The 27,483-nt window shown below is 36.0% G+C and overlaps 3 protein-coding genes across 3 annotated transcripts; 1 reads left to right on the plus strand and 2 right to left on the minus strand.

The window, feature by feature from the left end:
• Window positions 1–757: 757 nt before the first annotated feature.
• On the minus strand, window positions 758–3,208 carry LOC110897399 (HVA22-like protein f). Its single transcript, XM_022144151.2, has 5 exons — window positions 3,081–3,208; window positions 2,973–2,999; window positions 1,722–1,844; window positions 1,312–1,558; window positions 758–1,010 (listed from the first exon to the last, which is right to left on the minus strand). Exons 1-5 carry the CDS (start codon window positions 3,125–3,127, stop codon window positions 984–986), a joined length of 471 nt encoding a protein of 156 aa, XP_021999843.1. The 5' UTR covers window positions 3,128–3,208; the 3' UTR covers window positions 758–983.
• Window positions 3,209–8,462: 5,254 nt separating this feature from the next.
• Window positions 8,463–10,859, minus strand: LOC110900421. The gene is made up of 5 exons (XM_022147312.1): window positions 10,522–10,859; window positions 10,043–10,253; window positions 9,531–9,968; window positions 9,255–9,457; window positions 8,463–9,189 (listed from the first exon to the last, which is right to left on the minus strand). The coding sequence occupies exons 1-5, from the start codon at window positions 10,857–10,859 to the stop codon at window positions 8,463–8,465; spliced, it is 1,917 nt and encodes a 638-aa protein (XP_022003004.1).
• An 8,962-nt stretch (window positions 10,860–19,821) lies between these two features.
• Window positions 19,822–26,981, plus strand: LOC110897398 (signal peptidase complex catalytic subunit SEC11A). Its single transcript, XM_022144150.2, has 8 exons — window positions 19,822–19,977; window positions 20,929–21,041; window positions 21,291–21,362; window positions 24,311–24,346; window positions 25,348–25,390; window positions 25,791–25,878; window positions 26,561–26,618; window positions 26,768–26,981. The coding sequence occupies exons 1-8, from the start codon at window positions 19,899–19,901 to the stop codon at window positions 26,816–26,818; spliced, it is 540 nt and encodes a 179-aa protein (XP_021999842.2). The 5' UTR covers window positions 19,822–19,898; the 3' UTR covers window positions 26,819–26,981.
• Window positions 26,982–27,483: the final 502 nt, after the last annotated feature.

Consider the following 27,483-nt stretch of genomic DNA (forward strand, 5'->3'; position numbering starts at 1 on the left):
GCAAAAGATAGAAATAAATTAATAATTTGCATAATAAGTTACTTGCAATATCCTTAAACAACTGTACTGAAATTTTTAGGTCAGGTCGCAACTCCGTAAACAAGATAATTTGTTCATAAGTGCAACTCCATGCACTAAATTTCAGCAACATTGAATTTTTAGTAACATCTACACCTTCCCACCTCATAATTCAAGATTCACATTATGCCGGTGCCTAAAATAATGTCCTAATCTAAGTCGATGGCAAATTAATCGTCAATTTGTGACGGTTTCATTTTGAACGCAAATCAATCACCATAAGGGCAACTCCATGCACTCCCCCCCCCCCTCCCCAGTGGATAGAGTAGGTGCACCCCTGCTTGTTGGTGCATTTGGCGAGATCTAGCTTCTTGCTAGTTATTTCCGTTTTTTTAATGAAATTCCTTTTTCGGTTTTATAACATTTATCAAAGTTGATAATTGTATGATATTATATGATAACTATTTCAACGACAACTCGTGTACTTAACTGCTTTTTTTGTCGATAAAACACGTGCTATCTTGTGAAGATATTCATTCCTGTTAAAGCTAAGCGGTGATGTAATAAAATATCGTTTTCTCTGCACCAATTGTTCTTTATCTTTTTTTTTATCGGCAAAATCACTTTACATGTATATATAAAGAGCCAGTAAGAAACTGGAAAACAACAAACCAACCGAAACAAACAAAACAAAGAATGTTGTTGTTCTTTAGCTAATATATGTTTTAAAAAAGCCAGCAAAGAAAATCATAAATTAATAATATCTGCCACCAATAAACATAATAATCAATCTCAATATTTTTCAACCCTCTTTATCATGATTCTACCAATAATGGTAAAACACAATATTATAAAAATAAAAATAAAAACAATAACAACACTAATAGAATCTTTCACATTTTTAATCCCACAGAATAAAAATTAAAAATAAGAGGGACAACTTGAAATAGAAAAGCCCATGGTTCTTACTTTTTGTTTGCTTCCTTCTCAGCCTGAAATCAATATATAAAGAAAAATCATTTCAAATAATTTCTAAACTAAATGAATCTTGTTCATATAAACTATATATATTATTATCTTGTTTATGCTCGGATGATTAATTATGTTTAAAGTTCTTCTACTTTATTTTTATTTTTATACACTTTTGTTGACGGTCTAACCAGTCTAACCGGTTAACTAAGAGAGTAGCCGGTTTGATTACTTATGTAGTTTTCAAAAAATGGTTCGAATGTAGCATCGAGGTATAGTTAATGTGTGCCAAAAGGTTCAAACATAGGGCGCTTATGATTTTACCGCTTTGACAACTCTATCAAATGCTTCGGGTCCATATTTCTCAATGTAACGCTCCACAGATCTTCGCGCATCAAGGCTCATCATTTGGAGGACTTTCCGCTGTCCCTCGGGGTATTTTGAACTCACTTGACTCCCAACTTTGACATATTTCCTTGCTATATTTGCATATACATAAGCTGCCCCATTGATCCCGGGTAGCACCAACCACATACAAAACAATAGCTTCAAGTAGGGCCAAAATGGAAGCCTGTTTTTTTTTTCAAAACAATCAAGTCTCATGTAAATATAAAACATTAATCACTTTGTAAACAATAAAAGGGCATTTGGTGCCATTCATAGCAACTCCTAAGCTTGATAATACAAGTTGCTTGAAAGTTACCAATTTATGTAAGTAAAATTGATTGAATTACCATTGGAGAACTTTCCAAAAGGAAAGCTCGAAGAGGGTAATGAACGAGTATAAAACCCAATATGTGAGCCATTGTTGATCGTCTTCTGATGTAGAGCCCTCGATTGCAAGCATTGACGCGTACCTTTTTTGTAAAGTGTGTACAATTATAGTTGTTAGTCACACATTTTACAAGAAAACAATCTTGAACATTTCGCGTTTTGCATAAACAAAATCAATTCTTAAAGAGCGACGGGAAGTCATGAGTGCTAGAAGAGGAAAAAACGAATGAGGGACCGTGGCTAGGAAACCCAAAAAATCAATTGTAATAATAATATAAAAAACCGTTACCAAGCATGACATCATAAATATTGGATTATGATAGCAATTATAGGCTCACATAAGTTTTTATAAATTCATGAAGTAAATAATGTAATTTTTTTTTTTTTGAACGGAAAATTTGGATCACTGACGGACCACTGGAGTATCATCGTGCCACGAGAGGAACCACCCGATCATATCCAGCTCCACTAGGCATAATGTCACACCAATTCAGGAGGAAACCCAATAAACATGGGAAAACCCCCCTTGTGGGAATCGAACCCAGGACCTATTGGTCCCAAAACCTTATCCCACCACCAAGATGCCACTAGGCTATAACGCCATGGGCGTAAATAATGTAATTATTTGGTTAAGAATATCAAACAACTAAAAAGACTCGATCTAGACACAAATACCCAAAGTAAAAGCCCATATGAGCTAGTTTGGCCCATTGAGCCATTACCGATCTAGACATCAACAATGGCACCAAACGTAAAAGCCCATATGAGCGAGTTTGGCCCATTGAGCCATTACTGATTATCTGTGTCTAGCGGCCAATTAGAGAATCATACATTTTTTGTTTTCCTTTCCTTTTTTCAAACCATGGTAAGCATTCTATAAAAACTATTTTTCTTGTTCATTATTATAGCTTTCTTGCAAAATTACAAACAATCTTACTGGCCCTTAAACCATTTCAATATGGCCCAAACCAAATCCAATGGACTGATTAAGACGGAGACCGACCAAGACCCTTTTTGTAATTTTGTTCCGATTTTTGGTTTTAGCATCTTTTTGGTATTCGATGTAGGTTCAGTTCGGTCCAGTCCTGACCCGATGCCAGCCCTAACTCTACCCGTCCATTATGTTCCGATTTATTGAACATCTAACAACTTAGTTTAGAAAAACAAACTTCGACGAATTTGTATTCTAATTTAGAGAAAGTGCAACTTACAAGGGGAAAACAAGCATTACTCCGGGCCTATAACGAATTAACAAAATTAAACAAGTTAGTCGGATGAAACAAATATTCAAATCCTCCAACATCAACATTAACATGTACCCGATTAGTGTGTCTAGATGTCTAGCAATTGTTGCAAGAAGCCCCATTGTTCTTCGAGTTTTCAACGTTGTTCACTTGTTTCCTATTCGATCGATAAAAAAGTTGTATGTGCTATTGCATTTTGCATTTTCCAAGTTATATAAGTAGTATGATTGTTTAAGATGAAGCAAAGCATATCTTTTGAGTATGATCTTCTTTTCTTTAGTTACAAGCAATAAGGAGGGTGGGTTCATGGCAAAAAGTCTATGAAACTGGCCTTGGAATCTTTCTAAATTCTTCTTACATAAAGCTCAAAGAATGAATATAGGAACATGCTCATTGATACCTAAATGTGAGTATTTTTGTTCGTATGAACTCAGTGGTTGTGAGATGGGTGTTTTTGGTTACGATCGAAAATAGCTTGAACTTAGCACGAGTTTGTTGAATCGTAAGGTCAACTGGGTTAGGTTGATATGTAAACAATTTTATTTTTATTGTTTTATTTTGTCGAAAAAAAATATATATTCCTAGATAACTTATTAAAAGAAAAATAGTATTAAGTTATTAACACTTGGATCAAGTTAATTTCTATACATTTTTACTTTTATACTTTTTCTGTATTTTTTTATTTGATTAAAATATATATAAAATCATTTAAAAAAATATATTATGAATAATTCTTTTTCAGGAAAATGGTATTTTATAATACCACAATTTTGTTAACATAATACCAATCTCGAACTCATGAACTTGGGAATAACATCAAAGATGCTAACCAACCCAGCCACGGTTGAGGAGGTACCATTAATATCAGACTTAATTAATTTATTTACCATCATCAAATTGTGCAAATAATCTTACTAAAATATGTCTAAGGAATGATTGACAACTTCTAAATGGTTAAGTGCTAAACCAGTAAGAGGTCTGAATTATTAAGAGTCGGTATAATGTTTAACCATTCAGATGCAAATGTATGACCGATTCACATTAGAGGTCTTAACAATTCAGACATTTGCTCGCGAAACAAATAGTCTGAATCATTAAGTGTTGAACCAATAAAAGATCTAAACCATTAAGAGCTAAACAAACAGCCCCTAAATGGGCTAAAATAAGCATCTTTTTTCGTAGATTTTATTTAACATATTAGATATATATGCATAATATTATATAAAAAGTTATAATAAAAATAATTAAATAATATATATATAATGTTATGCATGTATAAAAGTAAAATAAAAAATAAGTCAAACTTGAGTTTGAAAAACTAATCACGAGCCAAGCACACAATTTAGAAATAGAGCTCTAAAAAGAGACGAGCTAGAGTTTAAGTGAGCTTAGGCGGCTGAGGCTGGATTCAGCTCTTTTACACCCCGTAATTGTAAATATGTTTGTGGGTTGTGATAAATGAGTTAAATGGGTCATGTTCAAATTGGCTCTCTAGCTCGTCTCTTTTAGAGGAGAGCACTATTTCCAAATTGTGTGCTTGGCTGGTGAGTAGTTTTTCAAACTCAAGTTCGACTTATTTAGACGGCTGATGCTGGATTCTGCTCTTTTACACCCCGTGATTGTAAACATGTTGGTTAGGTGTAATAAATAGGTTAAACAGGTTGGCTGTTCGACTTGTTTGATTAAACGTGTTAACTAAACAAGCCAATTTAAACATGGCCCGTTTAACTATAAGAATTTATATAAGGTTTATCCAAACACAACAAACGTATTAGACATAACAAGGCAAAACCTAATTATTTTCGTCTCATGAGAATAACCACCTCGCTAACACATATACAACTTTCTTCATATTTTATATAGAGTATACAAAACAACATAAACTTATTAACAATACTTAGTTGATTAGACATTCAAATAAGCCAAGTTAGAGAATATATTGAGTATTTTAAATTTTGTGTGAAAGGAGTTTTAGGGGCAACGTAAACCGTCACGGCGCATGAAAAAAGCAAGTCAAGTAGCAGTTGGAAGCTAGCGGATTAGATGAACGATGTGAATGCTCCGTTGGTATAGTGACATTTACCGTCTTCATTTTCTCTTTAATGCAACAATAATTTATATTTTGTATAGTGACATTTACCGTCTTCGATCCCCATTGGTTTGCAACCGAGTCCGTAATGAAAGTATGAAACTAAATAGGGAAAATCACCAAAATTAATATTTGATAGTTTAATATTAACAAAATAAACGTGTACTTTTTTTTGTTTTACATTTGTACACAATGATCAAATACAAATATCATTATCATACAAAACGTATGAATAGGGTGAAAAAACGTGGTGATAGTTTCGTAATTATTAACTCTTATTAAAATTACTCTAGAAATGATCTTGTAGAGTAATTTTATAAAATGTTCATGTAGAGTAATTTTGATTTTGTAACGTAATTATCAAAATTACTCTACAAGTGTATCAAAATTACTCTGCAAATTTATCAAACAACATACAATTCAAAATTACTCTACAAAATCATTTGTGGAGTAATTATGATCAGGGGCGAAGTATAGTGGGTGCCCAAGGGTGCACCCGCCCACCCCAATATATAAGTTTCGATTTTTCGTCCGAAATTTTTAAAATTATATAGGATCCCCCCCTCCCGATTATTTTTCTAAATTGTATATCCTAAATATTTATAAACTTTGTATATAAATGATAGGTAGTTTGGTAAATATACACTTTGTTTTATTTGGAACTATTATTATTTGACTCGACTTGAATCGAATAGTCGACCGGACCCGACCCGAAACATAACGATAGGAAAAAAAATTTGGGTCCCACCACTTTACGCCCCCTCAAAACTTTTGATCAAGCTCCGCCACTGATTATGATACTCTACAAAGTTACCTTATAAGATCAAAATTACCCTACAAGAATATTTTATAAAATTACTCTAGAAGATCAAAATTACATTAAAAGAACATTTTACAAAATTACTCTACAAGATCAAAATTACCTTATAAGATCATTTGTAGAATGATTTTTATAATTACTCTACGAGTAAATAATTATGAAAATGCCACCGTGTTTTTTTTTTTTGGTTTTTTCATGTCTTTCGTACGTTTTGTATAATAAGACACTTTGTACGTGAACTTAACTCTACATTTGTAAAGATTGACTAAATAGACCAATCAGATTTTGACGCTTAACATGAATGGAGCTGAGTGCACCGTGTGCGGGCGATACTGTATGATTGAAAGGAACTTAGACCACTTAAAACATGCCACTTAGGCGTTTTGTGCACTCTCGCATATCACATTGCGCACTCTCCCAGGGCACACCATCCTCATTCATTTTGTGTCACCAGCGTTTATGTCTACGTTGTATGTTTTAGTCATCCAAATTTCATTTTGTTGTCGGCACATTGTGCACCCGGTACTTTCATTATGCCATGTGTCAATATATACTTTGTTTACTTTATTGTTGGCACATACGCCCCACTTGCAGTATGCGCATATAATGTATATATGTGTGGGCGCTCGAAGAGCAAAAGTGAGATTGCACTAATTTTAACGTTATTTTACTAAGTTTGTGAAAATAACGTTAAAAGCGGCGGACGGTTAATCATGCATCATGTGGTTGCTGAGTGTTATGTGTCTTATGTCTAAGGTTTGATGCAAAACTACTATCGAGCTGGGGGTCTCACTGGAAGCAGTCTCTCTATTCCTACGGGGTAGAGGTAAGATTCTCTACATCTTACCCTTCTCAAACCCTACCTTAGCTTTGCTATTGGTGGATTTACCGAGTATGATGATGATGATGATTGTAAAAGGTCAAATGTTTACGAATGCAAAACAAAAGGTTCAATGTTCATTTTCTCAATTGTAAAAGGTCAAATGTTTATATTGGTAATTTTCTCACTTACCCATTCGACCGATGTAAACTAGTTTGGTAGTGGTTTAAGTTTTGGTTTGAAATTTATAACGAGTTACAAATCATAACATGAACAGAATACATGCTTATGTATATTTTAATAGAGAAAAATGCCCGGATAGTCTCTGTGGTTTCATCTTTTTTTACCTATAGTCTCCAACTTTCTAAAACTACCTGAATAGTCCCCAAGTTTTCAATTTTTGTTTCCGGATAGTCCCTGGGTCTAACTTCAGTTACTTTTCTCTGTTAAGTGACCCCACGTGCATATCACGTGAGGGGTATTTTGGTCAGTTTACTTGTTTGTTTTCTCTGCCTATTAAATAACACCCTTTTTCCCACAAACCTAACCACCAACAGCATCGATTCCATCATCTCCTCCATTGTTCATCTTCCTCAGCAGCCTCGATTCCATCATCCTCATGGTTCTCTGCAATTGTGGCCAAGATGCAATCATAGTTACGTCATGGACTGATCTCAACCCTGGTCGCCGATTCTACTCTTGTCCAACCATGGTAATGTATACTATTACCGATTTTAATAGTCTAGGGCTTCAAAAGTATGATTCTTTCTTCTTTCTCTGTAGAATCCCAACTGTGGAAGATTCATAGGGTGGGTGGACCCACCAATGTGCAGTCGTGCAGTGGCAATTATTCCTGGGCTTTTAAGACACAGAAACCAAGTTGATGTTGAGTTAGCCAAGATGCGAGAAAGGAATCGGCTGAAGAACAAGATCATTACGGGTCTTTTGATACTTTTAGCGTTTGTGTTTTGGATGTATGTTAAGGGTTGAATGTATTGGATATTGTAATGTTTTTAATGTGAAGGATGTTGTAATGTCTTCAATGCAATGGATATTCCCAATGTTTTTTGAAAATCTGATGCATTCAATGAATTTGGTTGTTTGGAAATAAGTTTGTCTTAAATGTGGTTGGTGAAATATGGATAGTATTCAATGAGTAGGTTGGTTCAATGAGCAGGTTGTTTAAATGTGGTTGCTTGGAAATTAGGTATTGTGCAAAATGTATCGTGCGAAATGTGTCGTTTAAATCTATTGTGCGAAATGTGTCGTTTAAATCCATTGTGCAAAATGTGTCGTTTAAATCCATTGTGCAAAATGTGTCGTTTAAATCCATTGTGCAAAATGTGTCGTTTAAATCCATTGTGCATGAACTGTTGCAACAAATGAACACAATAACCTGTCCAAAGTGCATCACCTGTTGCAACAAACATACCAGCTACAACCCTCAACAAATGGACCACAAACATGCCAGCTACAACCTTCAACAAATGGACCAGATTTAACATTCGACAAACGTGAAACTAAAACACAAAATAGTAAACCACAAACTTTAAACTACTGACCATTAAACATCCAACCATACACAATATCCTACATTAATACCATCAACATAACAAGTCCAAAATATGATGATAATTGTTATAGATGTTCTAATAAGCTAAATAGACACAAAAGACTGCATCAATGTTTTAAGACAACCCAAAAACCATAACCCGAAAACCATAACCCTTAAACACTTGGACCTGCCTGACCAGCCTCAGTAGCTTGATTACCATCTTTCTTCTTCTTACCTTTCTTCGGCCCGGCAACTTTTTTGGTCCTTCCACAAGTTCTTTGGTTGTGGCCCTTTTCACCACACTTCTGGCACTTCACGGACTTCCATTTTCTTGTGAATTTGCCACCAACCATAGCCTGCTCGTTATCAGCTTCAGCAGCCCTGTTTCTCTTGTTTCTTGCTTGTGAAGCCCTTTCAACTTCATCCTGCAACTCCACAGCATCCTTCCTTCTTTTCTTCTTATGTTTGCCGATAGGTGTGTGGTGCAGAGGTGGGGTTAGGTTGGTTGGAACTTGTGATTTTGGCCATAATTCTCTACCATTAATGGGACCAATGGTATGACTGTAAACCCTCTTCCATGTTTCAAGATAATAACATTCATTAACCCATGATTCCGGGGGTCCAACCTCTTGGCCATTCATTGCCATGTCCCAATTGACAGCCACAACATGCCTACAAGGGATTCCTGAAACTTCCCATTCTCTATAAGTCCAAACCCTATCCACAACATCCACAAGATACTGTTTATGTGTTGCAGCACCATCCACTGTGACCTTACCACTGACTTGATACTTTGTCCCACGACTCCACTTAACATTATAATTTGCAGCTAATTTCTTTGTGTTTTCAAAGATCTTTGCAACTCTAGGAGTAAGTGGACCATTTGTCTGCCAAATCTTCCTGAGAACATTCACAATCCTGTAAAATGAGACCTGCTCCAGTGAACGGGTGGAATACTTGCCAACCAATTATAAGCTTCAATGTTGTACAATCTCAACTCCTCCATTTTTGCTTCAAAATCTGGAACTATATAAGCTTTGGATGCATTTTGAAGACAATCCTTGAAGGCATTTCCTCTCCATTGAAGTTTCATGTTCTGCCATATATGCCTTGCACAAAATCTATGTTCAGCTGCTGGAAATACCTGAGTTATGGCTGGTATTATTCCCTGTTTCATCACATTTCAAACATTAATCATACAAAAAACAGACTTATGATAATTGCTGAATTTAATACCATACCTTTTGCCTGTCAGAAATGAAGGTGAAATTTGCATTATCTGGAAGATCCAAGTTATCTTTAATACACTGTGGGAACCAGATCCAGGAGTCTTTGTTCTCAGCCTCAACAATTCCATAAGCTAAAGGATAAATGCCATTGTTGGGATCTAAACCAACTGCAGTTAGCATCTGACCAGGGCCTTTCATAAATGCCCCATCTAACCCCAACAGTTCCCTCCTACACTCTTTAAACCCTTCTTTCAGTGGTCCCAGACAAACATAAATCCTCTTGAAGATCCTTGTGGGTGCATGTGGGTTACACTCAGGCTCAACAACAAATTTAACTGTTGTACCTGAATTGGTCCTGTACAGTTCCATGACATAGTCCCTGAGGCTCGCATACTGAACTTTGAAGTCCCCTTCAATCTTTTTTGTAGCCTTGAGCTTTGTCCTGAAAGCCTGTAATCAACTTAAACTTAGTTAATGGTCTATAATTAAACAAAATAAACAGAAGCAGAAATTAGGGTTTATACCTTCATTTTTGTCACAGACAGATCATACTTCCTCCCAAGCTCTTCTTGTAGCCTACTTACTGAAATATTAGGGTTGGCTGCAATCTGATTCATCACAAACTCTTGTTTAGCCAAGAAGGTAGAAGTGAAAGGCTGTATTTTTCTGGATGTGAGACACTTGTGATCTGGTTGGTAAGTCTTTACCACCCAAGTCTCATCTTCATCGCTCAATCTAGACAAGTACAAAACCCAAGGACAATCTACACTATTTAACCTACCCTTCCTTTTATCATTGCATTCTACCAATCCCTTTTTAAACCCTTTTTTTGTCCCACTTGCAGAAGATTCCTTGCCTTTTTGGCAAGTTGCAGATTGTATATGGATACCAGGCCCACTTTGGCTGGGCCCAGTTTGATTCGGCCCACATGTGAAAATTGGACATCTACCCTCACAAACCACCCTAATTCTTTTTTTTATCATTTCTCAGAAAAGACAGTGACCTCCTTGTTTCAATTGCATGTTTGTTTATCTTGTCTTTTGCCGCTTTGGCTGTTGGAAACAACTGACCAACATAAAAAGTCACTTGGGATGTTGCTTGTCCAGCCCTCTTTTTCCTCATCAACTCTCTTAATTTCAAACTTCTCCTAGTTTCGAAATCTTCCATTTCCTCATCAGTCAAACTGTTAAGAGACTCGTAACTTAGATTTTCATCATCTAATAAGTCATCACTGGTATCCACATCATGGTTGCCAACAAACTCTACTTCAGCTCCCATAAACTCCACACCCCTGTCAACATTTGCATGGTAGTCCATCATGTCATACTCAGCCTCACCCATACTCTCTAACCCCTCTACAAAGTCACTGTCATCTGAATCATCACCCTCAGATGATTCATCATCATTAGCCTCAGCACCATCAGTTGCCTCACCACCCTCATCATGCTCAGATCACCACCCTCAGCTTGCTTAGACTGACCAACCTCAGACTCATCACCCTCCGCTTGCCTAGACTCACCATCTATTGGAAAATCAGTTGAGAAATTTGCATTGTCAAAATCATAGCTAAAACTGTTATTGAACGATGCATTCTCCACAACTACATTAGCCTCCACACCACCTACATTAGCCTCTACACCACCTACATTGGCCTCTACACCACCTAGATTAGCCTCTACACCACCTACATTAGCCTCTACATCTTCATTAGTTACAACTTCATTTACAACTTCATTACTTACCTTATCAACAGCCTCTACACCACTTGTGTTACCCTCTGCATTAACAGCCTCTACACCACCTGTGTTACCCTCTTCAACATCATCATTTACAACTTCATTAGTTACCTTATCAGCAGCCTCTAAACCTTCTACATCAGTTACATCTTTCCATTGAAGTAACAAATTTTTTGATACCCTAAGTTTCTTTCTTCTAGGCCTTTGAATGGTATTAACAGCACCCCCCTCATTTTCTAATTCTTGAATAACCACCTTCGACGATTGTGTAGGACTAAAGTAATTTTTAACCTTGGTTTCACCATGTTCTATAAACACCTTAATAAGTTTGTTTTTTGCAACATATTTGGCCAAAAGCCTAACATCACCATCATTACCTAAAGGACATAATCCAACATCTAAATCTAACTCAGGAATCTTAAAATGGTAATACAACTTCACATCAGGAACATTTAGTTGAAGATCTCTCACCATCCAATCGATTTCATGCACTGAAAATTCCTCAATGTTGCAGTAGTCAACATAAGCAGCTTTGCCAAAAGCGTATTTTCTTCCTGGTGACGGAGTAAACACACCACCATAAAGAAGTTTTATGCTGAAAAAGTTCTCAAAACCATCTGCACATACATTAAACTCACATTAGGGTATAAAATTACAGATATTGTTAGGGTTTTAACAGTTTATTTCTCTATATTGTATGTTGTTCAACCTGTACCATTCTTGCACAATGAAGCTAGGGTTTTAACGATACTTACCGTAAACACTCTCTGGTACAAACGGCTTCACATACTCAGAATTGGACCGGAAATTCCACTGACGGTTGTTGTTTGGATGTTGAGGATCGTCGTCCTTCATTTTCGTGGGAAGATTCTGATGATCAATCGATCAGATTTAGGGTTTAGATTGTGAAGATATTAGGGGAAGATGATGAGCCGGATTCGCCTTAGGGAGGGAGGGAAAACAACTGACAATGAGGGAGTAAGGGTGCAGGGATACTTTTATATGTTAGGCACAAGTAAACTGACCAAAATACCCCTCACGTGATATGCACGTGGGGTCACTTAACAGAGAAAAGTAACTGAAGTTAGACCCAGGGACTATCCGGGAACAAAAATTGAAAACTTGGGGACTATTTAGGTAGTTTTAGAAAGTTGGGGACTATAGGTGAAAAAAGGTGAAACCACAGGGACTATCCGGGCAGTTTTCTCATTTTAATATTAAGAAAACATACCTAAGACATTGTTTGTTTAAAATTGAGAATACTAAAAAGACATCGTTCGATGGGTTTTAAATCAAAAAGAGCGATATATAAACCAAAGACTGAACTTTGAAAATTTAGAACTAGGAACCGAACCAAACATATTCGGTTATGGTTTCGAATAGGGCATTGAAACTGCTCGACACTCGAGACTCGCTCGTCTTGAAAAATGCTCTGGATAATACTTGTTCGATTGTCTGCTCGGTTATAAATGAGCCGATCGGCTCGGTCCAGTTTGAAAACGAACCGGGCATGAGTTAAAGGTATATACATATTATATATAGTATAATAAGTGAAATTAAAACGTAAAAATACAAACCCAGAATATGCGTATACATCCAAACCTAGGGGTTTAAACGAGCCGAGTGGCTCGCGAGCTGATTAAGATCGGCTCTGAGCCTTATCGAGCCCGAGCCGAGCTTTAGTCTAAAATAAAGCTCGTTTATTTATCGAGCCCGGACTCGAGCCTAACATGTGAAGCTCGTCAGGCTCGTCGAGCCTTATCAAGCCTTAGTGTAATATCTATTTTTTAATAATAACTACCCTTTATTTAAAGTTGTCTAGTAAACGAGTCGAGCTGAGCTTATTTAAACATATTTATGAGCCGAGCTTGAACCTAAAAATAAACTTGTTTAGTAAATGAGCCCAAGCTCGAGCTTCACTTATTGAGCTTGCAAGTCAAACGAGTCTATTATTTATATTATTTTTATTTAATATATTAATTAATAGATAATAAACTACCAATGAGCCGAGCTTGAACTTTGAAAAGAAAGCCCAAACTGAGCAGAGGTCAAGCTCAAGCTCTCATAAATTAATCGATATCGAGCCTGGTCAAGCTTTAGCTTTATTCGACTCGTTTTCACCCATATCAAAACCTATATATATACTACATACTGAAAATTTATGAGATGGTACCATTCATCTTTGTGATTTGTAGTATATATAAATATAAATAAATAAATATGTATATTTGATATTCCCTTTTCTAAAAGTTAACATGATATTATATTAAATTTCAGTGTATATATGAATTTACCACCAATAACATTTAAACATAAGTATCAATCTATTATCACTTTTATTATCTATCATAATCAATATTTTCCTGCCTCACTTTGATCGTCTATACTACTATTTTTTTTGCTTCTAAAATGATTCTCTACATCCATATATAAAAAAAATAGGGTCAATGTCTCAATGAAGCTAAATTATAACAAGAGTTCTACATTTTGTATAGGTAAAACAAACAAATATAATTTATACTGAATAACAAGAGAGAGAATATACAACCACGTATATACAACTATACAAGTAATAAATATTTACAAAATATATAACATGCGATGACCCCATATATATACATACATACGTACATACATACACACTCGTGAATCACATGATAACCGGCAAGTTGTAGTCATAATCGTATGTGCCCATGGACATACACGGTACATCACGGATACAAGTTGATGGATCAAAGTCTAGGAGCCATGACTCAATGTTCTGGAGCTCAATCTCACGATTCGCATAGCCCATGATTGGATCTTCTTGCCACTGGAACCCTAACTCTTCAGACGAACCATTACCATAATCAAACGACATGACCATGTTATCCAAACTCGAATCAGGGCTACACCCAAGGCTAGGATCAAGTATATAATCAAGGCTAGGGTCAGGGCTATAAAATTCGAGGCTAGGGGCAGGGCTATCGTGGCGATCATCAATATGGATCACATGAGTTGGTTCCGATGACATAACATGCATAGTAATAGGAGGGACCGGATCAGACACTGAACCATTGCCGGTGAGCTCTTGAACTAGGGTCTTGAAATTGGAAGATGTGGTTATGAACACCTTTGGTTTTAAAACTTTTATGAGGTTGTTGAATTGATGGGTGGGTTGTTTCCTGGAGATTTTGAATGAGGGTTGGGTGGTGAGTCGACTTTTGGCCATGGTTAGTTACTTTGGAAAGACCAAACAAGTGTTGATAGTAACGAAGTATCCAAAGAGAGGTATTTGTATTAAGGTAGTTTTAAATGGAGACAAATAAGAATAATAATATAATATAATGATGGTTTTTTTAAACACAAAAGGTTTGAAGTTAGCATTCAATATATATTGCTTTCTTAGGTCAAACACATTCCTTTACTTTGAAAAGAATATCACAATAACTCCCAAAAAGGTGGCATTTTCTTGGTAAACATATAATAATTTAAATATGAAATAACAATTATACCACTGTCTCTTATTAGAAAATATTTAAAGGGTATAATTGGTGTATTGTGTTTTAGTTAATAAACATTGGTTAGGTTTATGACAAGTAGTTTTCATATTTAAAATTTAAAATTAGTATTAGTGTTATCTGGTTTTCAGAATGGTTCGACCAATTTTACTAGTGAGTCAATTAGACAATCGATTTGATAACCAGACTGGTTTATTATTATTTTATTTATAAATTGGTTGAGGTATGTCTTGTAGGGTTGTTCACAAGCCGATCCGAACCACACGGATCTTTGCTTGTGCTTGGCTCGTTTACAACCGAGCGAAATCCAAACGAGCATATTCGAGCGCGTAAATTTTCGAGCGAGCGGCGAGCGAGAAGCGAGCGACGAGTAATTTGGACAACCATAGATTTAGCATGTTTCCTTCGATATCTCCGTTATCGGGTCACTACTAAGGTCCAACTGTCCAAGAATGACACTAAGATTGGGGTCGGATCGTCCGAGGATGAGGATCTGGTTAAGGCAGGTGAGGTGTATGGTGAGAGCGAGGGACGATTGATGAGAGAAAGATGTCAAATATTGTCGCTTCATGACTTAGAGTTTTAGTTTTAAATTTAGTGTTAAATTTTTGTATTGGTTTGCTTAGGCTAGTTTGGATAAATATAATTTATATATGTAATAAATTAATAAAAATTAATTCGAGCCTCCTTTGCTCATGCTTGGCTTGTTTGCAAACCGAACCAAACCGAGCGAGCATATTCCGAGTGTTTTCCGAGTGATCAGCGAGCAAGCGATAAGCGACGAGCGATTTAAACAGCCCTAATGACTTGTAATTATTGAAGAGGTGCCTTCTTTTTTTACCATTAACAAATAATAGTTTTGTTGAAACAATAAATAAATGAGATTCAATGCTTTTGGTTAAAAAAATTATATCGATAGTAATTTAATATATAAAATAAATCAATATAGTATTTATTATTAATATATATAAAAAATAATTCGATATAGTATTTATTAGTAATATTAATTCTAAGAAAGCATACACTAAAAATGCACAACTAAACCGCTAATTAGTATTGTATCACAAATTATCAAAGTGAAATTGTCCTTCAAAAATCTGTAATGGAGACATCATTGTCCACTAAATGAACAGTAAAGATAATTGAATCAATATAGTAATAAAAATTGAATTTAATGTATAATAATATCACTAATGAATGAGCTGGTATCGGGTACCTGTATCGGTATCGAATTTACCAAACCGGGTATATTTTCGGTACCGGTTCGACACCGGTATTCATCTGTTTTTACCCTCAAATGCCGGTGTCGTACCAGTACCGGTACCGATTCGTACCGTACCAGGTATATTCGGTACCGGTACCCACTTTTGGGGATTTCGGTAACGGTATTTTCCATACCGAGCTCATCAAATCCCGTAGCAACGTAGCAATGCAAGTAATTGCACCGTTTATATTACTTTTCATACACACAGTAAGTAAACTGTATTTCGTTTGAATGAGGTTTTATATACAACACAACTTATTTTGCTTTATTTTTTGTCTTTTCTGTAATTAATGAATTGTAGCATGTAAAAAATTACGATTTTTCCCTTGGTTCAAACTTACGCTTTCACCCTCAATTTAAAATTATGTTTTTCCCCGGTTTAAAATAAAAATATGGTTTTCCCCTAGCTAAAAATTACGATTTTACCCCTGCTAAAAATTACGATCTTGTCATCGTTTTAGTTTTCCTTTCTAACAAAACTATAGTACTGTTTTTTTAATTGGTTGAACACTTCAGTGTTCTCAAATACTACAACGAAAACTTCAAAAGTTCAAATCCTCTAACACAAACACACCAGAGGAAGAAACAATCCACTCGAATGGTCCAACCGATCGAGCCTACCGGCCGATCGAACGGGCCGTTCGATCGAACCTGCCGTTCGATCGACCAGCCCATTCAATCCATCCATACTTGTTTACCTTTCCGCGTTACTTATCGTTATGCTATCGAACTATTCAGGCTAATCTTACTCTCAGCGCTCCCTTCAATCCACAATCAATCACTGTGAGTATACTCGATCCCTTTTTGCTTTTAGCACTTTTGGGTGTTACATACGTTACCTATCAAATCACAATCAAACACAACTATTTGAACGCTGACCATTTGCATGTGCTACTTGACTAAATGAATGCTGTTTATTATGTTTACACGTGGAGTGCAATCTACCTGCCTTAGCAACATAGTACTATAGTTTGGACTCAGCACCCGTTCACACGGGGGTTGTTAAGGACAATTACTTGCATGGATTACGGTGGTAATCATGTATTGCGAACCGTCTCGGACGGTCAACCCGCAGTCGTTGGTATCGATGGTCCCATGTCGATAATTAACATGCATCGTTTTCCTCTGTGTACGTGCCTGGTTATGCGTAAACTATTCGAACTCTATATGCTATTATCAAACTTGTATGCTCACCTTTACATTATATGTATTGACTTTATTTTAACGTATGTGACAGGTGCTTAAGTTGCTAGGATGCTTAGGCGCATGGTGATGAAATCGAGGCAAGGGAGTCTAGAAATAATAAACACTTGTCTGTAATAATTAAATCTGAGTTGTCGGAACGGAATTTATTTGCCTAGTTGCTTTCTATGATAACTTGTTATTTATTTGGGACACGGTATGGGACGTGTCATGTAAACTGAATTTATATAATAGTTGTTGTGGAAACTTCTGGACAATCTGTTTTGCTCAGTGTTGCGCCCCAATGATTCCGCCATCGGTTGGGGTGTGACAATTATCCATACCATAACCACCACGTCATACCACCATTTCCTCTGCCCGTACCATAACCACCACCGTCACCTCCACCAACCACCAACAAAACCCACAAACAAAAACACTTGCAACAAGCAGCGGAATCAATTCAAATAATGAAAACAATTCAAATAATGAAAACACTTTAACTAAATAATGAAAACCCACAAACAAAAACACTTGTCACCGATCTTCTCAGAATGCATCCTAAAGAATGATGAAAACAATTTAACTAAAGAATGATGCAACACGGTGATCGAACAGTGGATGATGCTGCCGGATCTGAGAAGACCGGTAACAGTGGATGCATATACACCAATTAACTTATTAAGCGACCCGTTTAACTTCGAAACTGCGTTGCATGATAACACCACCAGAGACTTGGGTTTTTGGCTGGGAACGATGACGCTTCCGGCGCTGGATAGGGATGAGATCGGTACGATACCGGTACCGTACCGGTACCGATACCGTAAATACCGTTACCGAAATTGAGAAAATGTGGATACCGATTACCGTACCGTATTTATAGATTCGGTACCGGTACGGTACCGGTATCGGTACCGGTATTTCGGTACTTTACCACATTGGTACCGCTTTGGTGTCATCCATTGTTTTACCTAAAAAAAATTCATGTGCAATACATCCATCCATTATTAACTAAACTAGAGTAATATATAGAGGAATGTAAACAAAAGGTAAACATATTAAGTAGTCAAAAAAATCAAAAGGTAAACATCCATGGGTTCGACTTTTAACATTCAAATTCCAACATGTCTAAAAAATCACCATAATTGATTAAAAATAACCAAACAAAAGAAATTTGATATTGGTTTTTGTAAAACAATGTTTAAGAAAATATAATTTCATAGTGGGATCTAAGATAATAGCAAAATACATAAAGTCATTATTAAATTCGGTATTAATACCGGTATTTACCGAAAAATACCGGTACCGATACCGTTTTTTACCGATACCGAATTTCGAAAAATCTATTACCGATACCGGTACCGTTTATGATCGGTACGGTACGGTATCGGTACGGTACCGGTATGGTACCGGTACGGTACCGGTATTTCGGTAAAAGATCTCATCCCTAGCGCTGGATGATAATATCACCGGAGACATCTTATGCCGGTGAGAAGAAACTGGCAGTGCTCGAACCGGTGGATGATGCTGCCGGATCTGTTGATGAACTGGTAGTTACGTCTAATGTCGTTTTCTTCGCGTGAAACACCAGAATCTGCCACCGGAACCATAGATTAGCGTTTTCCCCTTTAAAAAGCCCTAGATCGATGGGGTAAATGAGTGGTTGTTTGTTGCAGATCTAACGACCGTTGTAAATCATGATGGTAGTGGTGGATGGTAGTAGTTGGGGTGGTGGTGGGCGGTTATAGTTGATGGTTAATGGTGGTAGTTGTTGTTGGTGGGGAGAGGGATGAGAGATACAGAGATGTAGAGAGTGAGGGTAGAGAGAGGAGGATCTGCTTTATAGATATTATATAAATAACATACATATTTCTTTAAAGCCACCTCAGCATGACATGTCATCGAAAACCGGCCATATCATCAAAAAATGGCCAAGTCAGCAAAAAAAAAAAACTAACCAAGTTAGTGCAAAGTTAACTGGGTGGTGCCAACACAAACAAAAAGTCAAGTTGGAGGTGCCGGGTGTCAAAGTGTTAGTTGCGGGTGGCAACGGCCAAAGGCCAATAGTTGGGGGTGATAAAATCCAATAACCCATTATTTACATTAGACCATAAACAACAACACTAGTTAGGACCTATCATGAACCCATAACAAGATAAAGTGTCGTAAATAGACTAACAGGGATAAAGAATCTTGAAAAACCTCGATCATAATTCCGATGAAGTTTCAAACTCGGTTAACTTCATTACTAGATCATGCCTTGTACAAAATTGTTTAACATGGAGCCTATACGTCACACATATGAAGGTTTGTACGTGGGATATTTAGGGTCCCACACTAGTAGTGCTTGTCCCGAAAATGTTGTGTAATTGGAATTCATTCCTGATGACTACTTAATTGCTCATTAACCGAATTAACTGAACCAATTAACCGATAACTTTGGTTACGGTTACGGTTACGGTTAATGCTAATAACCAAACCGAACACACCCCTAAGTCCCTAACTATGCTATGGAATGAAAGTTTCAAGTTAAAACGACAAAACTACAACTTCACGCATACTCTAGGGTCCACTTCTGTAACTTTCCGCAACACGTTTTACAATTATATCTGCGTTACTCATGTTCGAAATTAGGGCTAAATTAAATTATCCCAAAACCTTCTTCACTCCGCTAAATCGCACACACAATTTCAGAACAATGGGATGGATCGGAGAGCAAATCGATTCAGTGAAATCTATGCAATTCCGACAACTGTTCACTCAAGCCATTAGCCTCGGTTCGTCATTCTCCTTTCATACATTTTGTTATTATTATTGTTATTATTAGATGTTGAATTATTTACTTCAACCTTCCGATCTACTTTGTTGTTTGCAATTCGATCTCAATTTATGTAGATCTTCATCAATTTTTGTAACTGAATTGTGAAGTGTTGTGTGAATATCTGGATTGGTGTTTTGATATTAATTTTTTGAAGTTTAAGTAGGGGTTTTAGTTTAGTTTATGATTTTATGGTTAAAAGAAGTAAACTTTGTGATGTTTTGATAATTGTTAGTTCTTGTGTAAGGGTATTCTTAACTTTGGTTAATATAATGTAGACAAAAGATCAAATACAAATACCCTTGTCATACAAAACGTACGAATAGGACAAAAATGAAAAAAAAAAAAAAACGCAGTGGTATTTTCGTAATTATTTACTCGTAGAGTAATTATCAAAATTAGTCTACAAGGGTAATTTTGATATTGTAGGGTAATTATCAAAATTACTCTACAAGTGTATCTTGTAGAGTAATTTTGATCTTGTATGGTAATTATCAAAATTACTCTACAAGTGTATCAAAATTACTCAACATCAAAATTACTCTACAAGTGTATCAAAATTACTCTACAAGAACATTTTACAAAATTAGTCTCGCTGGAAGCAGCCTCTCTATTCCTACGGGGTAGAGGTAAAGCTGTCTACATCTTACTCCTCGGACCTTACCTTTGCTTTGCTATTGGTGTGATTTACTGAGTATGATGATGATGATGATGACAAGTTCAAAATCACCCTACAAGATCAAAATTACCGTACAAGATCATTTGTAGAGTAATTTTGATAATTACTCTACGAGTAAATAATTACGAAAATGCCACCGCGTTTTTTTGGCTTTTTCATGCCTTTTGTACGTTTTGTACGATAAGGCACTTTGTACGTGAACTTAACTCATATAATGTATGATCTTTACAGGTATGATTGTTACATCAGCGTTAATAATATGGAAAGGGCTTATGTGCATTACTGGTAGTGAATCACCTGTTGTTGTTGTGCTTTCTGGAAGTATGGAACCTGGTTTCAAAAGGGTAAGTCATCTTTTTATTTTTTTTTATTAGTTTAAGGGACAGGTGTAGTTCAGGTTTTAGTTTTTGGTTAGCGGAGTTGTCGGGCGTTTTCTCGTAGCGTTTTTTTCGTTGAATTTAGATGATAATTTGTTCTTGTACTATGATGCAAGATTCCTCCTTTACCACTGTAAAGAGGTTGTAACTTGTTGGCATGTGAATTGGCTTTTGGGTTTTAACTTTTAAGTACTAACGCTTTTGAATGTCTTGCAGGGTGATATTTTGTTCTTGCATATGAGTAAGGAACCAATTCGTGCTGGAGAGATTGTGGTGTTCAATGTTGATGTAAGCTTCTTAATAAATTTCTATCTTTTGTTATTAGTGATTCGGTGTTTTTGTTGCTTTCGAATGTGTTGTTTTTTGTATAATTTCGTATCAAGTACGGAAATCTGTTATTTCATAATCTGTAAAAACTAAAAAGTGCTGCAGACTGTAGTTGTAGATTCATGCATGTTGTTTCATGAAATTCATGTTTATGATTCATGTTTATGGCCGTAGTGTTTGATTCCAGTTGTTATATTTAGGCCTATCTACATGAAAGTTTATTGTTTACTGTTTACTCCTCTGATTTGTTGAAAAAGGTGGGGATGATTGAGTGTTGGTTTAGCTCTATGGTGATTAGTTTAATGGGATCTTTTGGTTTTGGTACTTAGTTTGTTAAAGGTGGTTTTTTTTTTCACAATGTTGCAGAAATCGGCTTAGGCGACCGATTAATCGGCGCTAGTCGGTGGGTTACTGTCTAAATTTAAGCTAGTCGGTCAAAAAATCGGTTATGGTCAAAATCGGTCAAAGTCGGTAAAAGTCGGACACAATCGGTAAAAGTCGGTCAAAATCAGACTAATCGGGCCCATGTTTTTTGACCCAATAAACCCAATTTTTAAAACCTGGCCCATGGTTTAAAGCCCAAATTTTAGTTATAAACCTATATTAACATTTAAGTTTAGGTATTTTAACATTTAACCCCCTCTATCTTTCACTAGTTTTCATATGGTTCCTAAACTTTTAAATTTATTAATAAAAAGTATAAAGTTATCTCCTAAACTTGTAAATTTATTAATAAAAAGTATAAAGTTATCTATATATATAAAAAAATTTGTAAAATTATACTTAAAATGTCCAATCCGATTAATCCCGATTAATCCCTATTAATCCCGATTAATCCCTAGGCAGTATCTCACCACCCGACTAGCGCCTAGCGCCTTCTACAACATTGGTTAAAACCTTGTGGTCCATTTGGGATTAATAGTCTCATCAACAGAGCTTCCTTTTTACCAACTAGATTTACATAGGGCAATATACGCTTGGGGTCGTGTTTATTCACACAATACACTATTTAACAAACGGATTTTCTGTAAACTGCATATCACATATATGAAGTGGTGGCACTTCTGGTGCTAAAGTAACCGGCATGATTGCTTCTACTAACAATACGAAAATGTAGTAAGTATACGCATATCATCAAACCAACACCTTAGTTTTAGTTATAGATCAAATTTTTAAAGTACTGCAAGATAACAAAATATATAACAGTAGGTCAGCATTGAAAGAACTAGATTGTATTACCAAACAAACTGCAGGGATCATTGTTCCTAGAGGTGCAAACGGGTCGAGCCGAGCCTGTACTAGACTAGACTGGAGCTCAAGCTCGTTTAACTTATGAAAGCTCGAGCTCGGCTTGATTCGAGCTTTGTTTCTAAAGCACGAGCTTGGCTAGTAGGTAACTAGCTTGTCTCTGCTCGGGCTCGGCTCGTTTATTTTTTATTAATTAATTTATATGTATTACAAATTTACAATTGCTATTTTATATATAGTTTACTTGTCTTGGCTCGGGCTCGGCTCAAGCTTGGCTCGTTTAGTTATTTTATATCAGATTTATTACTTGCTACTTGTTTTTTTTTTAATTTTTATAATTTTTAATTTATTTCTTCTTGTTTGTCATATTTCTTTGTTTTTTTATATTTTTAGTTTATACTTTTTTAATTTTTATATTTCTTTAAATTTTTTAGTTTTTATATTTAGTTTTTATATCTTTTTTTTTATTTTTTGTACTTTTTTTTATTTTATACTTATATATCTTTTTTTTGTTTTTTATTATTATTTTTTTGGGGAATTGACCTGTAATAATTCCAACTAGACGTCATTGGCCATTCCGCCATTGCCACTCCCACATTTGAATATTCCCCATGCCAATCCCATTTTCGCTTATTTTTCCTCCATTGGTCCTCAGTTAAAAAAACTTAACGGAGTTAAGTTTTTACTGAATTACAAGCTGACGTTTTAGGGCTTTTGATCAGAACAAGGATACGAGTCGAATGATGTAAAACTTACCTTGAAATTGTGCTCCAAACGATGAAAACGGTACTTCAATTCGGGTGTTTAAAACTTCCAATTAACAAAAATCAAGTCGTTTCGAGGTAAGTTTTACATCAATAAACTCGTATCCTCGTTCTAATCAAAAGCCCTAATACGTCAGTTTGTAATTGAAAAAAACTTGACTCCGTTAAGTTTTTTTAACTGAGAACCGGTGGAGGAAAAATAGGTGAAAGGTGGGACTGACATGGGGAATATTCAAAGGTGGGACTGGCAATGGCCAATGACGTCTAGTTGGGATTATTACAGACCAATTCCCCTATTTTTTCATCTCATCCTAACCCGAACCCCTCTTGACCCACATGGTTTTAAAAGACACTTGAGGCGTGCGCCTCGAGGCAAAACGGCCAATATAGGAGTTTGAGGTGCGCCTCATGGGGTTTTTACTGCATATGCGCCTCAGAGGGGCTGAGGCGCTAAGAAAGGCTGCGCCTCATGGGATTTTCATAGTTGTTTTTGACTTTTTGTGTCAATTTCATGTCTTTTTTATTATGTTTTTGATGAATCTGATGATGAAATTAGTTATTATTATTATTATTTTTCTAATATATATAACTTTTATATTTATTTATTAAAACCGCCTCGTGAGACGAAGGGAAAACGCCTCGAAACTCGTTTCCATTCTTTTAAACCATGCTGACCCAAACCCATCTTGACCCATGACTCAAACCCACCCAACTTGCCCACTTTGTCACCAATGTCGTATAGCATACATTTTTAACTTCACTTAACTATGAAGATCATGTCGTGTTAAATCAGTTATCATATTCCTTGAATTTTATGAAAAATGCACATATAGTATACATCAGCACTTGACAAATTTAACTTCCCTGATGTATGGTTCTGCTCTTGTTTATGTGCAGGGGCGTGAAATTCCGATTGTTCATCGCGTGATTAAGGTACGTGTTTCAAGGATTATACTATCAGATTTGTTTTTAAGTAATCTAGTGAGTCTTGGTTATACAATGTGCCCATTAGGAGCGCATGATGCGTGCATCACATGAATACATGATGGGCATGTGATGACGTGGCATAGCTGATGCTGAGGCGGCACCTTATGCGGTTAACCAGTATTTGAACAAATTAGACAATCGATTTAACGAATCTGATCAGAGATGATGAGGGTATCTTATATTTTGGTGTTAAAAAGTTAAGACATTAAAATATTGCCTACAAATAATTTTTTCGTAATTTATTTTTTTAATAACGAGTGCCTCTCACACGTGATGTGCGTGCTTCGCGCATTGCACATTGGCTTTTGGGATCAAAACGCATCAGAGTGCCACACGCTTTTTAAAACTATCAGGGATTAACTTTGGTTTTTTACTCTGTTGATTGATACTCCAATCGCCAATGATATTTCTTAATTGTGAATTAGTTTTTTAAAGCCATAACTTTAATTTTTTTTCTTTTTTTTTTTTGGAAAAATTACAAGTTTTGTCCTTTATCTTTATACCACTTTTCAGGCGGTGTCCTTTTTAACGAATGTTGACAGGCGGTGTCCTTTACTAGGTATTTTGTTGCAAGTTTAGTCCTTTACACCCAACCCAGTTAAAAAACCCTGTTAATTGTTGGATGTAAAGGACTAAACTTGCAACAAAATACCTAGGTAAAGGACTAAACTTGCAACAAAATACCTAGTAAAGGACACCGCCAGTCAACAATTAACAGGGTTTTTTAACTGGGTTGGGTGTAAAGGACAAAACTTGCAACAAAATACCTAGTAAAGGACACCGCCTGTCAACATTCGTTAAAAAGGACACCGCCTGAAAAGTGGTATAAAGATGAAGGACAAAACTTGTAATTTTTCCTTTTTTTTTTGCTCAATTACAAAAAGTCGCATTCATCGTCTGTACTGTTGACTTTCTGAGTGTAATATCTACTGATATGGTTTGTGTAGGTTCATGAGCATGAAGATGGAGAAGTCGATGTCCTTACAAAAGGTAATTTATATTCAATTCCTAATCTAGATTAATTTAACAGCTATAAAATTGTAATTCATTTCACAATATATTTGCACACCTATTACGTTTAATTAAGAGTTAATTACTGTTTTCATCCCTGTGGTTTGTCAAAAATCACTATTTCAGTCCATTAGTTTAAAAATTACGATTTCAGTCCCTGTGGTTTCACTTTCGTAACCATTTCAGTTCCTGTACTTAACAGAATAATGGATTGAAATGGTTACGAAAGTGAAAGCATAGGGACTGAAGTCGCAATTTTTAAACTAATGGACTGAAATAGTGATTTTTGACAAACCATAGGGACGAAAACAGTAATTAACTCTTTAATTAAATAAACGGGAATCTTACATATGATCAAACTGTCGTTGTGATCTTTTAGGCGACAACAATTTTGGAGACGACAGGCTTCTGTATGCTCAAGGCCAGATGTGGTTGCAACGACATCATATTATGGGGAGAGCTGTCGGGTAAGTTGAACTTCAAACTGTTTGTTTATTCAGCACTAAACACGCAAGTAGGGCTGCAAACGAACCAAACGTTGGCAAACAGTTCGTGAACCATTCGGTGGGAAGTTCGTTTGTGTTCGTTCGTTTATTAAACAAACAAACATGAACAAGAAATTTCGTTCGTTTATTTAAATGAACAAACATGAACAGAGGTCGTGTTCGTTCGTTTATGTTCGTGAACGTTCGGTAACGTGTTTGTTTGTGTTCGATAGTCCATTAGTGTTTTTATTTTTTATATCTATTTAAATACTTCAAAACTCCGACAAATTAAATATCTTATAAGGGTCAGTGTATTATATATTCTGTTCATGAACGATTGTTTGTGTTCATTTGTTTTCATTTGTGTTCATGAACATTATTTTGTGCTCATTTGTGTTCGTCAACGCGTTCTTTTTGTTTGTTTCCTAAAATTAACAAACAAACACAAACGAACACGAACAAGTTCATTTGCTTAACAAACGAACACGAACATAAAATCTCGTTCGATAACTGTTCGTGAACGGTTTGCAAACACATGTATTTCTTAACAAACGAACACGAACAAGGTCTTGTTCGTGTTCATTTTCGTTCCGTTCGTTTGCAGCCCTACACGCAAGTCTTTGTTCTTTTTATATAAAACACGCGTGTTTGGTACTTTTTACAGGTTTCTGCCTTACGTTGGTTGGGTGACAATCATAATGACAGAACAGCCGATAATCAAGGTTTGATTCTTAGACCAATTTTCTTTCTTTACTATCATCTTATCACAGAATATCACCTTTTAACCGTATATAAGCATTTCAATTCCAATTAGTTTCGTGAACCAAACGCCCCTTAATTGTTACTGACAGGTTTCTCTTGTTTTACGCAGTATATTCTAATAGGTGCTCTTGGATTGCTAGTGATAACTTCAAAAGAATAGCATGCATTGGAAAGGTTGTTTACTCAGTGTAGAACATTCTCGGTTTGATTTTACATTTTGTGGACCGATATAGCTTCAATATAAACTGTTTTGTGCCATGTGTATTTTACTTATTGATACGATCAGGATTTTTAAATTAACAAGAGCTAAACTTACGCAACTAGGCATGTATGACCCGAATGCAGCTTATACATGATCGTTTACTTGCCCTCTATACAACAACTTGTTTGTCCACTCCAACGCCACAACATGCGTGAGTTTTTTGCGCGAGTTTTGCGCCTATCACCGCTAGCGTGGCCAGACGCTGCATTGAAAGGAACCCCACTGTGGGTTGTCCAAGTAAATGTTACATTAAGTAGTGTTTGTACTGTCCTTGCATGTTTTCTTCAAATGAATATATTAAATTTGAGTTGATAAGATGTGGTATGGGTTAACATCTCATGTTTGCCACATTGAATCATGATAGATCTCATTGTCTTCACACATTCAATGGAATCAAACTACACATAGTCACTCATTGTCTTCACACTTTCTATGGAATCACACTACGCATAGTCACATATAGGACTGTCCAAAAAGCTTGTGGTTCGGAACTCGTTTGGATTTAGCTCGGGATTAGGTTGATAATGAACTTATATTGCATCTCGTTGAGATTTAATTCTTGT

This window comes from Helianthus annuus, chromosome 13 (assembly GCF_002127325.2).
Source record: "Helianthus annuus cultivar XRQ/B chromosome 13, HanXRQr2.0-SUNRISE, whole genome shotgun sequence".
NCBI lineage: Eukaryota > Viridiplantae > Streptophyta > Magnoliopsida > Asterales > Asteraceae > Helianthus > Helianthus annuus.

Coding starts and splice junctions, on each gene's coding strand:
- LOC110897399 (XM_022144151.2), bottom strand. CDS start 3,127: ATGGGGCTTCTTGCAACAATTGCTAGACATCTAGACACACTAATCGG. Junction 3,000..3,080: donor CATCTAGACACACTAATCGG/GTACATGTTAAT, acceptor AATTCGTTATAG/GCCCGGAGTAATGCTTGTTT. Junction 1,845..2,972: donor GTAATGCTTGTTTTCCCCTT/GTAAGTTGCACT, acceptor TTTACAAAAAAG/GTACGCGTCAATGCTTGCAA.
- LOC110900421 (XM_022147312.1), bottom strand. CDS start 10,859: ATGGGTGAGGCTGAGTATGACATGATGGACTACCATGCAAATGTTGAC. Junction 9,458..9,530: donor TCATTTCTGACAGGCAAAAG/GTATGGTATTAA, acceptor GTGATGAAACAG/GGAATAATACCAGCCATAAC. Junction 9,190..9,254: donor AACATTGAAGCTTATAATTG/GTTGGCAAGTAT, acceptor GAATGTTCTCAG/GAAGATTTGGCAGACAAATG.
- LOC110897398 (XM_022144150.2), top strand. CDS start 19,899: ATGGGATGGATCGGAGAGCAAATCGATTCAGTGAAATCTATGCAATTC. Junction 21,042..21,290: donor TGGAACCTGGTTTCAAAAGG/GTAAGTCATCTT, acceptor AATGTCTTGCAG/GGTGATATTTTGTTCTTGCA. Junction 21,363..24,310: donor TTGTGGTGTTCAATGTTGAT/GTAAGCTTCTTA, acceptor GTTTATGTGCAG/GGGCGTGAAATTCCGATTGT.